Source organism: Priapulus caudatus, unplaced genomic scaffold (assembly GCF_000485595.1).
Source record: "Priapulus caudatus unplaced genomic scaffold, Priapulus_caudatus-5.0.1 Scaffold644, whole genome shotgun sequence".
Lineage (NCBI taxonomy): Eukaryota > Metazoa > Priapulida > Priapulimorpha > Priapulimorphida > Priapulidae > Priapulus > Priapulus caudatus.
Window position 1 is genome coordinate 45,775 of NW_014577705.1, and position 21,134 is coordinate 66,908.

Genomic DNA, 21,134 nt, shown 5'->3' on the forward strand with positions numbered 1-21,134 from the left:
TCACGGTCGATGTTCCTTATGACTGCAGTTCAAACTGTCAACGACATTACAAGTAGACATTTCGCTTTGACCTCCGGGGCCAACGTCTACAGTACACACCTGCACGCACTAAGTCGCAGGTACAAATTACTTTTAATTATAAAATACCTGTAGATTCAAACTACTCATGGCTACCAATGCCTTCATTGTATAGTGAGTGCTATTATCGGAACAAGGTAAGATAGCAGTAGAGACATGCCCATACTTGTCTGCAATGTCACCCACTGCAGTGAAAGGTGGGAGGCTGACTCATTAGCAGAATATTCTGTTTTTAATGCAACGCATGCTACGTGCGTAAACGCAATAGACGAAGTACACACTCTCCATCTCTCTCTCTCTCTCTGTCACATATCGAGCGTACTCAAGATATATACCATTATGCTACATGAGCTGCTTATACCGCTGATCCTAATTGATAATAAATACTGTAGTCGGAGTGCTGGCTAATAATAGTAGATTACCTCAGTCAAGAATAGACTATGCAGCATCAACCACAAATATACTTGTGTAAATAAGACTGTAAAAATGTGCACACACATAAATAAAATGATCCCGCAAAAAATAGAAAACATAAATACCATACATAAACATGTGCACACATATATAGATATATGTACGTATATACAATATACACATATATATTTATACACACACATATACAGATTTACCAATATGCACATGTAATCTATGTATATAAATTCATTACTCCTGGTTAACACATAACATTAACAGTGTTTCTCCTGCCCATCAAATACGTACTACTAGCCAAACAACCTCCATTTTCTTCACATTGACATCGCTGAAAATAAATCCTACCCAAAAATAAAAAGCGTCGGGAGACAGGCGCATGACTGCCGTCAGCGCATAGCTTAATCAAGGTGAGTGCACAAGCAGCGATGCAAACGTGACAACCACACGACGACGCATTAAACCGTCGACGCTAAATGCTCTAGGAAATCGCACATGCCCCAGTGTAGAGCGCAGGTGCCAAGAACGACCAAATAACAATAGATTTTACCTGGGTTTCTTATAAACAGATAACACTGTGAGAATTTTTTTTCTACAGCTCCTGCAGGATGCGGATCATGTTCTCGAGCCCGAATATGTATCCAGTGTCGGGGCCCTTGTGCACGATGCAGTCGTCACGAAAACCCTCGTGAGTTGTGTGCGCAAAGTCGATCATGCGCACGTCGACCCTGCGTGACGGTGGCGCCACCTTGCATGAACAGCAACCGTCGTCCTTCAGCACAACCTCGTTCTCCTTGTCGCTGCAGAGCGTTGGCGCGTCGCTTGAACATGCGGCACCTGCCAGCGAATCCTCCGCGCGCTCTCGCACCCTCTCTCCCACCTTCTCCTCCTGCGATTCTAAGTTCCGCTCGGAACGCTTGCACGCCCTCTCCCCTGGTTTCTCAGCTTCTTCTCTCGCGCTTCCCCATTCGATTAGCGTCTCTTCCTGAGGACCCGCCCTCCCTCGCGTGCACGTGCACGCCTCCGCAACGACCTTCTCTCTGCCGGCAACACGTTTCGGGTGCCTCTCTTCGGTCTCCTCCTCTTCGTAGCCCTCGTACATGACGAGTAGCGAGCTCGAGTAGAAGCGGAATGTGCTCTGTGGGGCTAGCATTGCCTTTAGCTGCTGCAGTCGCTCTATCATCAGGCAGATCAGATCCCTCCGTACCTGCACATGTAGCATATCAGCTGGTGTTAGTAACGAGTAGCAGTTGATTTGCTATACTATTACTATACTACTACCGCTGCTGCAACCATTACTGCTGCTGCTGCTGCTGCTGCTGCTGCTGCTGCTGCTGCTGCTGTTGCTACTGCTATTGCTGTTGCTGCTGCTGCCGCTTCCATTGCTACTGCTACTGGTTCTGCTGTCGCTGCTGCTCAAAATGATCCCTGGCTCTTACCTTCTTTCCAGTGTTCAAGAACTGAAGGAGAGCCTTTCGAAAACCTTCCTCCGAGAGGCCCCTCCCATAGTACTTGTTGTGACATATGTACTGCCCAGAGTCATTTTGATACACCTGCAGACATAATCACATACATCGTCAAAACATAGGAATCGACATGCATCGTATACTGTACAAGAAGAGCTGACGTGCTGCATGCACGCACGCTGAGTGAGCAGTGCAGCCAACAATTGAGCTTCCTGCATACTGCATGCATTGAATCAATCTTAACCGAGCGAGAGTTAGCCTGTGGTGCCCCACCACCCCCACACACCCCTGCATACCTGCATGCTGCATGCATTGAGTTAAACATAACAACGAGGCAAGGGTTAGCCTGTGGTACCCACTACCACCCACACCCTGCATACCTGCATGCTGCATGCATTGAGTTAAACATAACCGAGCGAGATTTAGCCTGTGGTACCCCACTACCACCCCACACCCCTGCATACCTGCATGCTGCATGCATTGAGTCAAACATAACGAGCCCGAGATTTAGCTGTTGGTACCCCACTACCACCCCACACCCCTGCATACCTGCATGCTGCATGCATTGAGTCAAACATAACCGAGCGAGATTTAGCCTGCAGCGTCCCTCACCTCCACCCCTGCTAACTTGCATGCCACATGCATTGAGTTAAACATAACCGAGAGAGGGTTAGCCTGCAGCGTCCCCACCCCCCCATCTGCTAACCTGCATGCCGCACACGCGTACGCCAAGAGAGGCGGATGTCGTCGCAGCGCACTTCCTCCGCTGGCTCTGCTGCTTAGCTTCGGACGCGTCGTCGCCGTGTTGCCGCGTGCCCATCTTCAGGTCGAGCACGCACGGGTAGCGGTACTGACACGTCAGATTCTCCAGCAGTATGAACTCTGAGAGACGGTCAAGGAATGGTCGCAAGTAGACTTGTTCCATGTCCCTAACTTACAGTAAGGGCAGGAAAGGTAGCTTGGAGAGCTAGACTTGCTCTTTTTCCTTACAGTAAGGGCAGGAGAGGTAGCTTGGATAGCTAGACTGGTTTCCTTTCCTTACAGTAAGGGCAGGAGAGGTAGCTTGGAGAGCTAGACTGGTTCCCTTTCCTTACAGTAAGGACAGGAGAAGGTAGCTTGGATAGCTAGACTGGTTCGCCTTTCCTTACAGTAAGGACAGGAGAGGTAGCTTGGATAGCTAGACTGGTTCCTTTCTTACAGTAAGGACAGGAGAAGTAGCTTGGATAGCTAGACTGGTTCCCTTTCCTTACAGTAAGGGCAGAAGAGGTAGCTTGGAGAGCTAGACTGGTTCCCTTTCCTTACAGTAAGGACAGGAGAGGTAGCTTGGATAGCTAGACTGGTTCCCTTTCCTTACAGTAAGGACAGGAGAGGTAGCTTGGATAGCTAGACTGGTTCCCTTTCCTTACAGTAAGGACCGGAGAGGTAGCTTGGATAGCTAGACTGGTTTCTTTTCCTTACAGTAAGGGCAGGAGAGGTAGCTTGGATAGCTAGATCAGAACCCAAGGGTTAATGACACCTGTTATACATTATACAGTACTACAATGTTCCACGCTGGGGACCGCAGAAAGGATACTCTGAGTGCTCGCTCCTTTACTCTTGACATTCTTGCGCATCTTCTTCAGCTGTTCCTTGTGACACTTGAGACTCCAGGGGTTGTGTCCGGGCGCGTGCGGTTCCTCCCACTGCCCCGCCTTCTCCTGCACTATCAACGAGGGCTCGGCTGCACCATCGTCGTTCTCCAGACTGCTCGAGCGACGTAACCTTGACCTGAAATGAGGAAAGGTCCATCGCATGAGGTCGAGATAAGGGGAGTAACCCATGAGAATAGATGGCGGCAGTGAGCTATACATAGGTAGCCACTGCTGCTGCTACCTGCCTTTCACCCATGCACACAGCAGAGTTGAGCAAGACGTCACACACAAGTAGAACAAGGTACAAGGAATAAGGCACAATGAAAAAAGAACAAGGGGCAAGGAATGAGGAAGCCGTTGAACAAAGGACAAGGAATAAGAGACAAGAATGATAGAATAGGGCACAAGATGAACAAGGGACCAGTGCAAGCAACCAGGAAGGCGAAGTAACATGGGAAAATTTGAAGAAACAAGAATCAAGAGATGAGTTAAAGAAGGGACACTGTGTCATGTGCATCATTAGGTGAGAGTGGATCACAGGTTGCAGTAGAGTAGAATGGCAGATAGAGAGATACATCATGAACAGAGTAACAGACCAATAACTACGTCATATCAATGAAATGGCTCATCAGTGAGGAGGACAGGATAGCAACTTGGTGTACGAGGAGATATGGTAAGAGAGATAATCTACTAAGCACCAGAGTAAAATACATAATAATTAGAGTGGAATATAGCTAAACACATAACATTACAGGGTTTAATATAGGCCAGATTTTGGTTTAAAATTAAATTTTAAAGAAGATGTTGCCTTTTTTCACAATTTGGCCGTATATATTTCCTAATGACCACCATTTTTGACCAAAGCTATCTCATTCAATAATTTCACAGAAAAGTGCCATTTTCCTAACACCCAATCATTGTAGCTTGCTTCGCTTGTATGCTTCTGTGCACCACTGCATATCATCTCACCCAAAAGTCACAAACGGGTTAATTTTGCCACAAAATAATTCTCAGGTACTAGACACAATTACCCAGATAAAACCCAGCACATAGAAGACAATTTAGCCAACACATCCAGTGAAAGATAGAAAGACACAGGCATAGACTGGCAGATAAAATCACACATCATAAACGCAGTGAAAGATAGAAACACACATGCCACAGATAAAAACACACGCATCATAAACACAATGAAAGATAGAAAGACACGTGCATAGTGAGAATTTAAATCACAGATCAGAAACACAGTGAGATAGAAAGACACGTGTACAGGGTTTCTTCTGAGGAAAAATTAGACAAAGGAGGTAATAGCCAATTTGGGAAAAAAAACGCGCACGATGGATTCAAATACAGGATGTATTGATATACTTATAGGTATATAGCTATAGAATATACTTATCAGTAAATACAGGAACATTTTCACAACGGCAATGTTAAATTTGACAACGGCGGTGCGCCACTGTGCCTCCTATGTATAAGAAACCCTGGTGTATAGAGTTACAGATAAAAAGACGCTTCATAAATGCAGTGAAAGATAGAAACACACATGCATTGTGCCACAGATAAAAAAAAACGCATCATAAACACATTAAAAGATAGAAACATAAGTGTATAAAGTGAGAACTAAAATCACAGGTCAGAAACACAGTGAGATAGAAAGACATGCGTATAGAGTGACAGATAAAAAGACACTTCATAAATGCAGTGAAAGCTAGAAAGGCACATATATAGTGGTAAAGATAAAATCGCACGCATCATTAATGCAGTGAATGAAATAATGACACGTGAATAGAGTGAGTCAGTGTCACACCTCAAAAAAACACATTTTCAATTAATTGAGAGCTGGTGAGACAGATGATATAGATGGAGCAACCAACACGCTCTCACTCAGTTGGTCTTATCTGAACACCCAAGACACGTACATTTTTTAGACTCGCAAAATTTGAGTTGCTGAACTCGATCAGTACATAAAGCAGGGGTGTAGAAAAGCAGTACATAGTCCTGTTGCATAACTAGCATCAATAATGAGTAGAGGAAATGAAGTGTCTGAGACTAATTATTATGAGCCAGTCTAGCCCCAACAGATCTTCCACAGGTTTAGATGGACCACATGTAGGATTGACCATGTGTTGGATGCACCACACGTAGGATGATTGACCATGTGATGGATGTCTGGGCCACTAATGTGGAATTGACCTATATGGATTTGAATTGGATCCACATGTAGGATTGACCACACTCGTTAGTAGTGTGTATTGGACCAGTGTGATTGGATGCACCACCGTTAGGATGATTGACCATGTGTACATGGGAATGTTGACCACATTGTAGCGATTGACACATGTAGGTATGCATTGACCATGTTGATGGAGTGGACCACGCTTGTAGATCTGACATGTGCATGGTCGATGCGGCACATCCGCTCCGCGCGCTTGATTCATTTATGATGATCCAATGGCCACATGTAGGAATTGACCTGATATACGAATGATTTCGCCCAATGTTGTTGGTCGATGCACCACAGCGTAGGATATGGCGAATATTGACAATGCTTGTGAATGGCATTGTGACCACACGTAGGTTATGCATTGACATTGTGATTGGAGATGCGACCACATGTTCAGGATTGACCACTGTGATGGATGGAACCAGCATGTCAGGACTTGACCATGTTGGATTTGGTGCGACCCATTGTATGGATTGACGCTCATGTAGGGAACCTTGACCTTGATGAATGGATGGAGCCTTCATGTCGGGATTTGACCACATGTAGACTTGACCATGTGATGGTCATAGGACCACAGTGGTAGGAATATTGACCACATGGTAGGATTCGAACCATTGTGTTGGTATTGCACCACATGTAGGATTGATTTGGACCCATTGTTGTGAGATGGGCACATGGTAGGATTTAAACTCATTGTATGTGATTGGGTACACAGGTGTTAGGACTCTGACACCATGTGAATGGTTATTGGACCAGCAGTGTAAGGATTGACCATGTGTATGGATGGGACCACATGTATGGCATTGACCATGTGATGCGATGGATGCCTCATGTAGGATGGACCACATGTAGGTATTGATCCATGTGATGGATGGGGCACTATGTTATGAGATTTGACCATATGATTGTGAGGACCTACATTAGGATTTTGACCATGATGATGGCACCAATGGGACCACATGTAGGATTGACATTAGTGATTGGATTGGTGTATTTTCTGTGGTGTGTTTGCGCGTTTTCATTGTCGGTGACCACATGTAGGCATTGGCCAAATGTAGGATTTGACCTGTGGATTGGTATGGACTTCATGTAGGAATGGACCACATGTAGGATTGACCATTGTGATGGACTAGACCACATGTTAGGATGTATTGTGATCATGTGATGGTATGGACCACCTATGTTAGGATGATTTGATCATAGTGATGGACTGGACACTATTGTGTTGGATTTGACTCATGTTGATGGATATGGTACACATGTAGGAATTGACCACATGTAGAGATTGTACCATGTGTGGTTGGAGCCACATTGTAGGGATTGACCATGTGATGCGTATGGACCAATTGTTCTTTTTTGTTCTAGATTGCATGTGTTGGATAGAACCACATGTTAGGTATGATTGATAATGTGATGGATGGACACATTGTAGGTCGGTATGACTGACCTATGTGAATGGACTGGACAACATGTAGGATATGAACACTGACCATGTGTTATGGATGGACATCGTTGTGGGTAGACCACATGTTTAGTGATTTGACCATGTGATTGGCGATAGACCACTTAATAGTTAGGAATTGACCATGTGATGGATGGACTGCATGTAGGATTGACCATGTGATGGATGGACTGCATGTAGGATTGACCATATGTTAGATGGACCACATGTAGGATGATTGACCATGTGTTTGATGGACCACATGAAAGATTGACCATGTGTTAAAGATGCATTCCCATGACATTTTTGTGACAACCCACTGTAAATACGTAAGTAAATAACTCACTACACTTTAACTGAACGTTAGCTTTGAAAATAAAACCGTAAAAATATGTATCAAGCCAATATGTATCCAGCCTATATTTCCTCAACAAAAAAACAACTCGAAAAACGCGTTTCGCCGCGGTTCTGTATCATAGCGGCAAGAGCCGACGCAGGTCACGTAACCAGCACAGCTATAGATATCATATAACACATTGGTTATATGATATCTATGAGCATATATGTAGCCTTCATGACCTTCAGCGCTTGGCAACACCGCATGGCAACAAGAGACGCGTCACAACATCGCCGCAGAGTGGCAAAAGTAACCGTTGTTTGAAACATTCGACCCGACACTTTCACTTTGTAGTCTAAAAGCTTTGAATGAACGTATTCCTGAGCTTCTTTTTTTTTACCTATCACACATAATTATTATATAGGCAAGTACAAATGTGCAATGTTAAAATAATTCATTTTTGCCTGATTTTATGTTTGCCACTTGAAACTTCGAGGGAAGGCACCTTTAAATGGATCACATGTAGGATGATTAACCATGTGATGGATACACCACATGTAGGATTGACTGACCATGTGATGGATGGACCACATGTTTGAATGTACCATATATTAGATGGACTACGTTTGGATGTGTCATATACTGGATGAACCACATATTTCCACGTGAATCAAATGCATGTCAAAAGTAATAAAGGAGATCTATACTCAATGCATCCTGTAGACCCTTCTGTGTCTGTAACGACACATCAATGTTGAATAAACAACATAAGCGCACACTTGCAAGAATGCACACACACACAAACTCTGAGACAAACAACAAAGCTCTTCATCCTTCACCTAGCTCCAACTTTTAGCAACATGTACCCATCGTATGTGTTGCAGTATGTGAGAGCCAGCACGCGAGTTTGGACAGTCCGGCCTTAGCGGTACGGGCACATTTTTCTGCCCCATTGCGTGGGTTGATGCATATAGGCAGGGGTTACTCTACCACTTGCCAAAATATCCAATTGCTACACTTTTTTTGTACTGGATATAATTATTGGATAAACATTAGACTGGATATTTTTTGGCTAAAAGTGACCAAACTGGCCAATTGGCAACTCAGAGCAAGCAAAGGTCCAGATACAAGCATCACAGAGTTGAGAAATAGGTAATTTAGTATGTGGACAAAAAATTGCTATGTATTATTAACATTGGCTGCAAAAAAGCTAAGTGGCTATTTTTTTGGCTACACTTTTCAATTTCCCAGAGTAACCCCTGTATAGGCGATGAAAAATCAACACAGTTGCGAGTGGCCACCCACCTGGCCAATTCTCTTCAGATATACAGCCCAGCTATAGTCATTACTTTTGAGGGGAGATGCAAGCGAGGGAAGTCGTTCACATAAGAGGTCGGGCGTGGAGATCACTTATCACATCATGGTGTTATGTTCAATCTGAGAATTACCCATTCTCTCTCATCTCCAGCCAGCCCCAGCCACATTCAATTGGATGGATCTTCGGGTACACAAGCTACTTGCACCGCTAGGTGGCACATGACCGGGGTTAGCCCCTGGCGCTGTCACCGCGCCAATGCACACACACACACACGGTGTGGCACGCACAGACAGCAGCGTGGCAAGGCGTCCAGTGACCGCCTGCAAAAGATAAAACAACAGTGTGGAAAGAGACACGAGAGCGCCGGCGCTCTACGTTGCAGCGGCCGTGGCCGGCAGCGACCGGCGGCGGATGGCGTGCCCTACCTTGCCGGCAGCTCTCGCCACTTCTTGCGTTCTCGCACGACGGATGAGCGCGCTCTCTCCAACTCCGTCTTGCCATGCTTGCTCTTCTGCGTCGGCGAGCTCGTGACGAGTGACACGTAGCCTTCCTCATCCTCCTTACATGTCACCTCTATCACACCTGCGTATTTGGCAGCATAATCATGTGTCACTCGATACGATCTGACTAGTGTGATGCCAGCCAGTGTCACACAGCGCAGTGTGTACATGCCTCCGCACACACGTGCGTAAACACACACGCACGTGTGCACACACTCAATGCATGAGCACACCACACTACTATACTATTACCAGAGTACAGATTAAGGTTCACAAACATCCGGCAATACAAATCTTGTAATACGTCGAACAAATTCAAAATCGGAAGCGTAGGTTTCTCGCAAATTTGTCTTAAAATGAAGAGCCGACTCTGGAGGAGAGAAAATGAGCACGTACCTCTGTACTCTGGCGTGAATTCCTTCATCTCAGGCGGCAGCGTCATGTAGAAGTGTCGCTCCCTGGAGATGAGAGGCTTGCAGACGGTCGTCTCGTCGAACATCATCATGCCCGAGTGACCGCCGACCTGATGTACGAACGGCTGCAGACAAACAGCGACCGAACTCACTCCTGTCTCACACCTACAGGGGTAGAAATTAACTTTTGAACAAAGGAGAAAAGAGGGAGTCCGCGGCAAAATGAGGGAGTCCGCAGTCTGAAGTTCAAAATTAAAGACATTAACAATAACGCATGTGCTTATTTGGAAGATTCATGCGGTTGCACGTCTGCCAAATTTTCTTTGGACATTTGCTGAAAAAATACGGTAATTCCGCGAGGATGTGCTCTGGAACAAACTAGTTAGTATGGCAGAATTTTCAGGGAGTCACACGGATTCCTGCATATGTCAAATCAGGGAGTCCGACAGTAAATCAGGGAGTATTTGACTCCGGACTCGTGGTAATTTTGCACCATGCAAAACTAGCAGTGCTTCAGTTTGGTTCCCGAAACAAAGGGGTGCAGAGTGTACGAGACGGGGTGGGGTGATGCCTCCTATCAGGGGACGAATTTTTATTTCTTTTAATCACTGACACAAATTTTTATTTTGGATTGAAAGACGCGTTGCCCTCAGTTTAATCTGAAGTCTTAGAGCACTACAGCATGCTGGAATAGCAACAAGACAAACATTAGATTCAAAGAAGAGTTATCAATGCAACTTGCCTTTTATCCATACTTACGCGGGCTCAATGAGGAATAAATAAAGGAATACACACACAAGACAGTATTTACGGGACGACACGGCGGCTAGTTTAATCGTTCAAATTTCAGGGGCACAACCGCAGTACAGTATGAAGGGGGGCATGGTAGATCAAGATGGAAAACACAACACTTGCTGTCAGTGACATAATGAATTCATGCCCTGTTTATATAAATAAACAGTTTCTCAAGTTATTTTATATTACTTCTACAGTTGCTCTCAGCTCGACATATAGTTGAAATCACGTATCTGTGAGGTTTAAGAACGTTGCTTCAGAAAGCTGATCAGGACTTACACGAGTGCACCATGTTTCCACCAATGCTGATAGGCCTCACACATCGCAACATCAGCTTTACAACCGAACGAACATCACAGAAAACGCTGTCTGCCAAAACGCCGTTCGTAAGAAAGGTGATAGCGTATAGCAAATCAGAAACACCAACGCCCTCAACATATTAGGCAGTTGCTGAGCATCTTTCTTCGCAGCCATGTGTTTGCCTAACCTCGGGATATTTTCAGCTAGCATCGCCTACACTCTCTAGCATCTCCTGGCCGTGTTTACATGAAAAGATTTCAGCAAAAAAGGGCAATGTCTTCTGGCGAGGCTAGCAAATCAACTGGGAGTTAAAACTCAGCCCATGCTGTATCGCATTAAATAACTTTCAGACGAAATTCACACCACCCACGCCAGCTGGCATCACTAAAGCTGTCGCATCACTACATCACCACAGAAATGCTGCTGCTGCTGCAGCTGACAACATCACTACTGCTAATGATAACTATGCCAGAATTGAAGTAACCGCGTCAACACAATGTAAACAAACAAATTTCAATTGTTGTATATTTTAGTGGGAAAAAAACAGTGTACGGGTGTTTCAAGACATGTTATAGCCTTACTTTAGACACTTGCTGTTATGTAAGCAATACCAGTAAGTAGTGTAGTGGTCGGAAAAATACGAGAACGGTCAGTAATACTGTTTGAAATCCGTTTGCAATTCCGTTGTAGAAAAGATTTCAGTTTTACAATTAATTAGAAAAAAAGCAAGAAAATTCAGTATAGAATGCCAAAAACAAACAAATACGTACCAGTAAGTACTGCAGTGTTCAGAAAAATGTCAGAATGACCAGGAAGACTGTTTGATATACTTGCTTTTTAAAAACTAGACTTGAACCCACAAACACTATACTTTGTCTTTGTAAGCTCTTGATTTTGTGAATGTGCAGTGTATTAATTCCTGCACACAAGCTACCTAAGCTACATCATCTGCCGACCTCCAATAAACAACTTCCTGGAGAATTGGCAGGGCTTCAATAGTGGGTTAAGAAATGTGTTAACGTACTATTTTTAGACAATAACTTGATACCTATACACAAATTGAAGTTTTGCACCATCACTTCTTGGGGGCTGACATTATGCATCACATCCTTGAATTCTGTCAGCACATAAATGCAAATTGCACTACTTAATATGAACTCTTACAAACTTTTGTTGTTTTTTGTTTTCCGAATTTAAGGAATATAACGTACGCTGTCAGCCACAAGAAACGATAGCGGAAAACTCTCTTTAATTTGCTCATAGGTGTCAAGTCATCGCGTGAACACATTCTTACTTCTACCATTTAAAAGGGATAGATCTCGCAACAAAAGGCCTACATATACCTACTGTGAGCATACGTGCAGTGTGCAAACATCACGAAATGTTCTCATTGAGCCAGAAATGTGCTCCGAAGTTGACTATTTTGAAAACTCAAGTCAGACGCAAGTTATTTGTACGAAGTGGCAGATAACGCAAAATAGTATCCATACGCCATAGCGCAAATAGTTCCAGGAACGAAAACACTATATTTGTTTCCTGGTTGCATAAGTAATATAGAGAACTATATATATGATTTAAACAAATTTCACAATTTTGTACTGAATAAACATCGAATAATGAATTATAACTTGTTTTATAATAGAAAGGAACTGTTACTGAATCAAGTAGACCGCTCCGCTGTGTCCGGGATGTGTAAACATCACTGTGGTGCTACATTCGTAAGAGAAGTAATTTCGTTTAGATTTTGAGATGAAATGTTATGAAAGTAGCAATACAAATGAGTTGTAGTGAATTTTGCAACATATGCAAGCTCACAGTAGGTATATATATATATGCATTTAGCTGCGAGGTTGATCAACTTTAAGTCCTGCCACCTCCAAAGGAAATGTGGAGTGGGCACACTTTATTAGGTACTAGCGGCGTTGTCCGGGGAAATCAGTGGCGTTACTCAGTTGATGACCGCTTGGTTGAAAGAGAAATACCCAAAAAAATCCAACTATCTATCTATCCATGCATCCATCCATGTATCCATCCATCCATCCCATCACACCGCATCCCCCATCCCATCCCAAAGGACCCAAACAGTAACAAATAATAAGAAATCAAAAGAAGAAGCTTCAGCCTAACCAAGACTTCAGCATGTACGCTTATAGATTGAGTTCTCACCTGTTCACTATGTTCACTATGTTCAACTGTAGCACAAATAGTTCAATTGTTGCTACCAAACAATAATCTTAAGACACTCGCACGTTGCCGCCATCTATTGACGAATAGTAAAGTATTAATTTGTTTTCAATTTTTAACTTTTTAACTTGTCTTATTTTTTTAATGAATATATATAAAATTTATTTTTTAAATTTTGAAGTGGCAGAAGTACTGGCTGAAGTTGCAGAAATACATACTAAAGAGGTAGGTAAAAAGAAAAAAGGAGAAAATACGTTCCCCAGCTGGGACTCGAACCCGGAATGTTTATCTATACGCACCGCCATCTATTGATGAATAGAATTTTAATCAATTTTTAACTTTTTTAAATTTTTGTTTCTGCCAGAACCACCTCCCAGACGTGCTGATTCTGAAAATATCTTTAGTTTTCCTCTAGGCTGCAGAGTTCTCTAGTTATGCAAGTACGGACTAATTCGGCTGAACAACTTTTATATATAGATATTGTGTGCAAGATGTAACATGTTGTTAACTCTACATAAGTATATTGGCTTAACTACCCCAATCATTTAACATCATGCTATATACAACAAATAATTATCATTTATATCTATATTCGACATTCTATAGTAAATATGAACGTACCCGGTATGAACTTTATCCATTATAGATATGGTCATCGCACTTAGACTGGTAAACCAACTCTAGTAAACTACTGTCGCCTTGTTACGTGCAGTACCCTACTGCATGCAGACGACACGGCTTCAGTGACTCTTGCTCAGGCCACTACTTCAGTACTTGCATCAAAGAGGATATCTGGAACAAAATTAATTCCTTAAAAGCATATAGCCTTCTACAAGTATTACTGCCTCGTTTATTACTTCGTGAAATAATACTCACAACACAAGTAAAAGTATCCAGACTATTATCTGATTAGATATGTAAGTTTCTGTTTCTGTTGTGGACGTGGATATTCGTCCGAGCATCGGACACCTGTTCGTATGCGCTATTCGTCCGAGCAGTTGTTGCGTATGCGCTGTTCATGTTGTATTACATAAATGTAATAATAATAATGCTAGTCTAGGGAGGCGCCTACTCCCTAACCACGCCTACTCTCTAATCCTAACCGTAACACTAACTATAAACCAACTCGGTTCTATTATTATACGCTCGGTTTCATATATATACGCGAGTGATAGTACCAAACACTATCTATGGTGTATAACCACATACGCAACGTATGTATGCAGGGGCGTCACAGCCGTAGGACTGCCGTAGCAAAACGCTACGGGCCCCCAGCCTAAAAGGCATAAAATAATCAAAAATCTAAAGGGTAAATAGCATTTTAGAGCGTCTAGATTTAAAAATTATACCCCCCCTTCACACTTCCTACCTACAGCACTCGTGCCGTGCGCCTGCGGCATGCAACATGAACAGCGCATGCGCAACAACTGCTCGGACGAATAGCGCATAGGAGCAGGTGTCCGATGCTCGGACGAATATCCACATCGTTCTGTTGTAGTACGTAAGTGTAAGTGTAGCAGTAGTAATAAGTAACTAGTATTACTATTAGTAGTACTACTATTATTGACTATTACTATTAGTACTAATACTATTACTACTACTAGTACTAGTATTACCTGTTATAGCTCTAGTACTATAGCCCGTGTTCGATTAACTGCCGCAGGGCTATAGCACATTGTCGGCTGGAAATACCAACTACAACCTGTTACCACCTGTCCCCATGAAAGATGGATCGCAAAACGCAAAGTTATCGGGCTTATTTATCTACAATTCGTCTTCGTTTCAAAATGAAATGCCAGTAGTGCTTACTTTGTGGAATAAAAGGACAAATACATGGTGTAAAGTTGTTGAAAGTGTTCAAAAGGATAGGTGAGATCTCCATGTAGATAAATAAATGTTAAAAAGCCCGATAACTTTGCGTTTTGCGATCCATTTTTCATGGGGACAGGTGGTAACAGGTCGTAGTTGGTATTTCCAGCCGACAATGTGCTATAGCCCTGCGGCAGTTAATCGAACGCGGGCTATAGTAATAGAGCTATACCTGTGAATATAGTGTTAGTGTTACAACTTACACTGTTAGTGTTACTGTTAGTGTTACTAATAATAAACACAGATCAGCTGACTTGAATACTGTACAGTATAGTCAATTCGCCCTCCCTCGCTGTATTTATTAAAAAAAACTTGTTGTGATATATGTAAGAATGTAATATACTTGAAAGCGTAAATAAATTTCAAAATCTAATCTAAAAAAAAAAAAATTCTGCAAAACAGTTCACGGTTCTACTTCTAACACTAACAAGTTTCATTTCAAACAAAAACGGTTAATAATACTGTCATGGCTGATCGTGTATGGTTGTTTGATTTATTTTGGTCATCAGCTAATAAAATATTCAAATTATCTTAAGAATAAGCTGTGTAAGTGTTACGTTTCTACACAGGAACAGGCGACAAAGATTTCAGCTTGTTTACTTCAACCCCAACATGGCGGCGTTAATTCGCGGATACGGAACACGGAAACGCGGTCACGTGACCAAAATGAAAAATCGAATCAACAAATTAGTTTCGTGTAGGTTTAAATAGTAATTAGGAACTAGTATAAAATATTATAAACTTTTCGCTGTTATTTTACTTAATACGCAGACTTTTATTAACATTTATTTAAAACTCACAAAATGTTTTGTTCACTTGTTTCAGCACGATAAGTACTCCCTCTTTTTCCGGTAGTGACCCTGCTCGTGGTTTGTATTTTTGAGATTTTCGTGTACAAAATTCCAGAAATGAGTACATGAGCTAATATTCATCAGATATATTTTTTATTTACTGTGTACAGTAACCTACTTTTAATATTTTCAGGCAAACACAAATTCAATATGCAGAACGAAGCAGGAGAATACGTTGACATGTACATTCCTAGGAAATGGTAGGTTATCATTTACTTTAGTCCGAGCCGACGCAGACCACAGTAATGGTGTCTGCGGCCGTGTCTATCTCAATCACGGAAAGCCACCTCCAGTTTGGAGGTGGTACTTATAAGTAATATATGCGCCCGATATATACAATCCTATTGCGTGGAACTTACTTTAATCTGAACTTGAATCATTTATCTACGTGCATGCACGCTATCATGTCCTGGTAGCGGCCACAACATAAGAATATATCAAGTTGTTAACCTAATGAGTAATGGTTAATCCAATGAAAATGTTCTGTCTTCATTCACATTTGTCAACCAATGAAAATCACTTCCGGTTACTTCGGCTATTCCTGATGTTCAACAGGAAACATGGTAGGTAGTCCGCGCCATCTATTATTATTTTCGAATTATTATTTCCGAGTGAACCCGAGGCTACCGGAAGTGAATTTCATTGGTCGATTGAAAAATCTGTCCAATATGGTCAAAAATATCGAAGTTACTCTTACTAGGATGAATTATTGCATGAAAACAAAGTTCTGAAACGGAGATAAAGTTTTCGGAAAACGATATTGACAAATAGAAGGTCTGTACTTGATATTTTGGGTTGGCTATACCCCCGTCACGCCCTCAGTGCTACTCGATTCACCTATCCATTGCCCTCAACAAAAATTGCAACAATTTTTACAAGGGTGACTGCAGACGATAAACCTGCACCCTCAGATTAGCAAAGCGGAGTTATAACGTCTGCATTTGCGGACTAGTTATCATTCAATGACATTTTTGCTTTGGCCGCAGGTTCGCAATCACGTAATTGTTTGTGTCAGTGTGTCTGACAGAATGCTGGATGATGAATTTTTGGGCGCAATCTTGTGTCAGCAGCTATATCATTCTATGCATACCATATGTAGTCGGCATCATGTTTCTTCATAACATGGTCTTGTTGACTTTAGTTTGCCAACGCACTCAACGCGTTTATGCCGTTAGATACAATAATGTAACCCAAACCCAGGATAGGGTTACAACGCGAGCGTATGGTTTTCTGTGGAGGAAGTTCAGGGAACCCCTGAGTGAATCACTCAGGGTGGTTTGCTGGTGCGTTTTCAGAGACTAGAACTTCCAAACTGTGTTTATTCTAAACACGAATCTTTCTCCGCTATCCTGGAACTTACTATGTATCACAATACTCTGTATTAAACTAATATAACCTGTTACAAAAATTCGGAGTGACGAGCGGCGGATATTTCGAGCGCCATTTCTGTTGACCTGTGACGTACGCATTCCCAATGCGCATAGCGTTCGGCTAACTTCGTCATGACGTCACGACTGACAGCAGGCATCCCATGATACATTCGATCCTGGAGTCGAAGTTAGTCGAACGCTATGTGCATTGGGAATGCGTACGTCACAGGTCAACAGAAATGGCGCTCGAAATATCTGTCGCTCGTCACTTCGAATTTTTGTAACAGGTTATATTAGTTTAATACAGAGTATTGTGATACATAGTAAGTTCCAGGATAGCGGAGAAAGGTTCGTGTTTAGAATAAACCCAGTTTGGAAGTTCTAGTCTCTGAAAACGCACCAGCAAACTGCCCCGAGTGATTCACTCAGGGGTTTCCTGAATGTCCTCCACAGAAAACCATACGCTCGCGTTGTAACCCTATCCTGGGTTTGGGTTACATTATTGTATCTATGAACGCGTGCACAAAAGCGCGTGCGTAAAGTAGGGATCGCTCGAACTTTGTGGCTAGCATTGTATTCTGGACCAGTGACAGTGTGTTGGGTGTATATGTGTGTGTGTTGTGTGTGTGTAGGTGTGTATATAGGTGTGTGTTGTGTTGGTGGTAACCCTATCCTGGGTTTGGGTTACATTATTGTATCTATCAACGCGTGCACAAAAGCGCGTGCGTAAAGTAGGGATCGCTCGAACTTCGTGGCTAGCATTGTATTCTGGACCAGTGACAGTGTGTTGGGTGCGCTAGTTCTCGATAAGCTTGATCATTGACGGCGTATGTGTCGCTATGGTTTTTGGTGTCTATTTACCTGCAACTAACATGGGCCAAGTAATACGTGTGAGTCGTGTTGAATCCTCAAAATGTATTGCCAAAACTACATTAATTTAAATCTTGCAAAATATGTATGTGTACTATTAAGATTGCATAATGAAGGTGGTTACTCAAGTTCAAAAGTAATGCAAATTAGTTTTATTACACCACCTCAATTTTATTAATCTGGATTGTGTATGATTTTGATTGCTTGATGATGAAAGGTAGTTTTTAGCTCATCTGACATAGTCAGATGCAGCTTGTAGAATCGCATGATCGTCCGTCCGTCCGTCCGTCCGTCCGTCCGTCCGGGCGTCCGTCCGTGCGTCCGTCCGGGCGTCCGTCCGGGCGTCCGTCCGTGCGTCCGTCAACAGTTGGGCACAAATCTTAACCGCTTGACGTACGGTCACGATATTCGGGACGTGGGGGGGTAATCCGAAAACGAGTTGGGATGTTGAAGCTGGGGGTCAAAGGTCAAAGGTCAAGAGGTGTAAAAGAAGGGGGAACATTCACTCCTTAACTTACGGTATAGGGAGGAAATACAGAATTGCGGCACAAATCTAAACGGCTCGATCTAGGCTCGTGATAGTCGGTGTATGTAAGGAAAAGCCATCCACTGTGCCGAAATTGGAGGTCACAGGTCAGTGGGCACAGGGCAGATTTTAGACATTTTCTGAGGAAGCAATGGTCTGACGGAGCGATTGAAAAACTTTTTTGTTTCAGCGGTGACCTAGCATTTTTATGGCTTTATTGAAAGGACATGAAATGTCCCTTCTGCTGACATGCGAAGAGTAAAGTGTCGGATAACCTTTGACGCCTCAAGAGGAGGGTTAAACATGGATTGTTGACTGTCTGTTAGAAAGAATTTGACTGGCCGGTTTGCTAGTAGAATCTATACATGCCTGGATGTATGAGGCTACAATGTCACAGTGAAATTTCAAAAGCTAATTTGGTTAAAGTAAGGTTTATGCTCCTTAAATCGTATAATTTCTATGGCATTCTGTCTGTCAGTATGTTACATGTAACGTATGCCACTGCCAGTGGCTGCTGCCAGTGCATGTGTTGGTGCAGTTTTTTGCCTGCCTTAATTGGTTACAGGTGGCAGCTCTCTATTGCAATTTGCAGCCTGTAGGCTTGCGTATGGTAAATGGATGAGTGCTTACCTATTCTGTCTTGCAGATAGTTGTTGCTAACTACGTATGATGGGAGCTTCCATCTTTAATCTGAAGACACTTAAACGTACGCGCCATCTCGTGGCAACTTTCATAACGATCCCAACGAACATTCTGTTTGAGAAGGTTCCTGATACATCCCTGTGCATTCCACTGTGTTCGGGCGTGTATTGTGAACACATTTGGAACTTTGGGACTAACAGGGTTTACTAGAATCCCACCACTCCACCACAGAGTCACCGCAGTAGACGTTAGATGAGCGCTGTCGCTCTGTGGCACTTGTTGTAAACTAAAGCAAGTTTTAAATTTTTTATATAGTTCTGCCAGCAATAGAATCATCCATGCAAGAGACTATGCCTCTATTCAGTTGAACATCTCTGATGTAAGTATTGTGTAGCAATGCACATATGGTTATAAAGATATATAGTTAATCATTAATATGCAATATTCACAAATGTAAATCTCGTTTTTTATAGAAAAAGTAAATTCCCAATGATTGTGTAACTTGTTAACATTCTGATATTTTGATTTTTACTTTGAAAATGCTAACAACAACAAATAATACATTGCTTTTAACCATATTTTAGGTTGACGAAACAACTGGGAGAGTGACTGGTACATACAAAACCTATGCTGTTTGTGGATCAATCAGGCGCATGGTAATTTTTTGTTTTTCTGTCAGTATCATCAAAAGAGTAGTATTTTGTCTCCTCCTAGCCTATGCTGAGATGGGATTGTTGTCGTAGTTGTGGCTAATACATCAATTTCGTCGCACAATTGCTGTTTAGTAAACGCTGCAGGTAAACCTGAATCTGTTTCCTATTGCAAACCATATCACACTGGGTCTGACTATCTTTAGATTTAAGTAAATAGCAGTTCAACGACATGCGTTCAGGTGTTGGTTTAGCTCGTTTTCCACTCGTAAGTCAGCTGGGCTGGATCTGTTTGGCGATGACCACTTTGTGAGAATCGCAGAACGCACTCTGCCGGCCCTGCGTTACACTTGTGGTACATAAAGTGCTAGACATTGTCCGCTGTCCTTGCAAGCCGTTCTGGTCTGCATATCAGTGAACACTGCTTAGTGGTTTCCTGAGAGTTGGCAACAAGTTGTTCTGTACTGGTTGCCTTAGTTGTTGAAACAAACATAGTTGGCAAATAACTGATGGGATTATAAGGGCACGCCTGTAATCCCTGCTTGATTAAATCTGTTGTTCTTTTACAGGGCGAATCTGATGGCTGTATTAACAGATTGGCGAAAAAGGATAACATTTTGTCAAAGTGAGTGCAAGCTTGTACCAAAACATTGTAATTAAACTGCAGTGTGTCATGATTAATCCCATGAGAAAGTCAGCTAGGTTTTCTAACGAGATGAGAACCCTGGCGTTACACTTGTGGAATAACAAATGCTGTCAGTAATTCACTGTGTTGTGAGCTGTTCTGGTCCACATATCAGTGTATGCTGTTCAGTTGCTTCTCCTAGTTTGGCTACCAGCTAATTATTGGGTGCTGGGTGCCATAGCTGTAGAAGTGTACAGATTTTACAGAGGTTATTGTCTTCCTATGAAGAAAGTTGGGAATTCCTATTTATGGTTTATATTTATTAGTGGCAGAGCGTGTAAATGTGACTTAAATGATGCTAATAATAATAATTATTATTATTATATTTGTAATATATTTCAGGAGTTTCCAATGAGTATCTACTGCCTGCCAGGGTTGCAAATATACATCAACTATGACTACTACATCTACAAATACCGAGGGACAGCTTCAATGGTCTTTTCTGTAACAAGGTCTGGTTTCGATCCATGCATTAAAGCTGTGTGATTCATTGGATACAAGTATCTTTTGTTATGTGTGTAGTACTAATACATGTCTAAAAGAATTTAAAAT

At 42.5% G+C, this 21,134-nt stretch overlaps 2 protein-coding genes across 3 annotated transcripts; one reads left to right on the forward strand and one right to left on the reverse strand.

Annotated features, from left to right (window-relative positions):
* Positions 1-639: 639 nt before the first annotated feature.
* Positions 640-15,611, reverse strand: LOC106812404 (inositol hexakisphosphate kinase 1-like). Of its 2 annotated transcripts, XM_014816275.1 has the most exons (8): positions 15,546-15,611; positions 13,741-13,911; positions 9,824-10,005; positions 9,353-9,509; positions 3,547-3,740; positions 2,680-2,855; positions 1,947-2,060; positions 640-1,714 (listed from the first exon to the last, which is right to left on the reverse strand). In XM_014816275.1, exons 2-8 carry the CDS (start codon positions 13,773-13,775, stop codon positions 1,100-1,102), a joined length of 1,473 nt encoding a protein of 490 aa, XP_014671761.1. In that variant the 5' UTR covers positions 13,776-13,911; positions 15,546-15,611; the 3' UTR covers positions 640-1,099. The 2 variants fall into 2 exon arrangements, with proteins under 2 accessions (XP_014671761.1, XP_014671759.1); XM_014816273.1 differs by lacking the exons at positions 13,741-13,911; positions 15,546-15,611 and adding an exon at positions 10,915-11,419.
* A 194-nt stretch (positions 15,612-15,805) lies between these two features.
* LOC106812406 (40S ribosomal protein S21-like) lies at positions 15,806-21,077 on the forward strand. The gene is made up of 6 exons (XM_014816277.1): positions 15,806-15,857; positions 15,973-16,039; positions 19,563-19,626; positions 19,832-19,903; positions 20,467-20,522; positions 20,925-21,077. The coding sequence occupies exons 2-6, from the start codon at positions 15,990-15,992 to the stop codon at positions 20,935-20,937; spliced, it is 255 nt and encodes an 84-aa protein (XP_014671763.1). The 5' UTR covers positions 15,806-15,857; positions 15,973-15,989; the 3' UTR covers positions 20,938-21,077.
* The last annotated feature ends 57 nt before the right edge of the window (positions 21,078-21,134 follow it).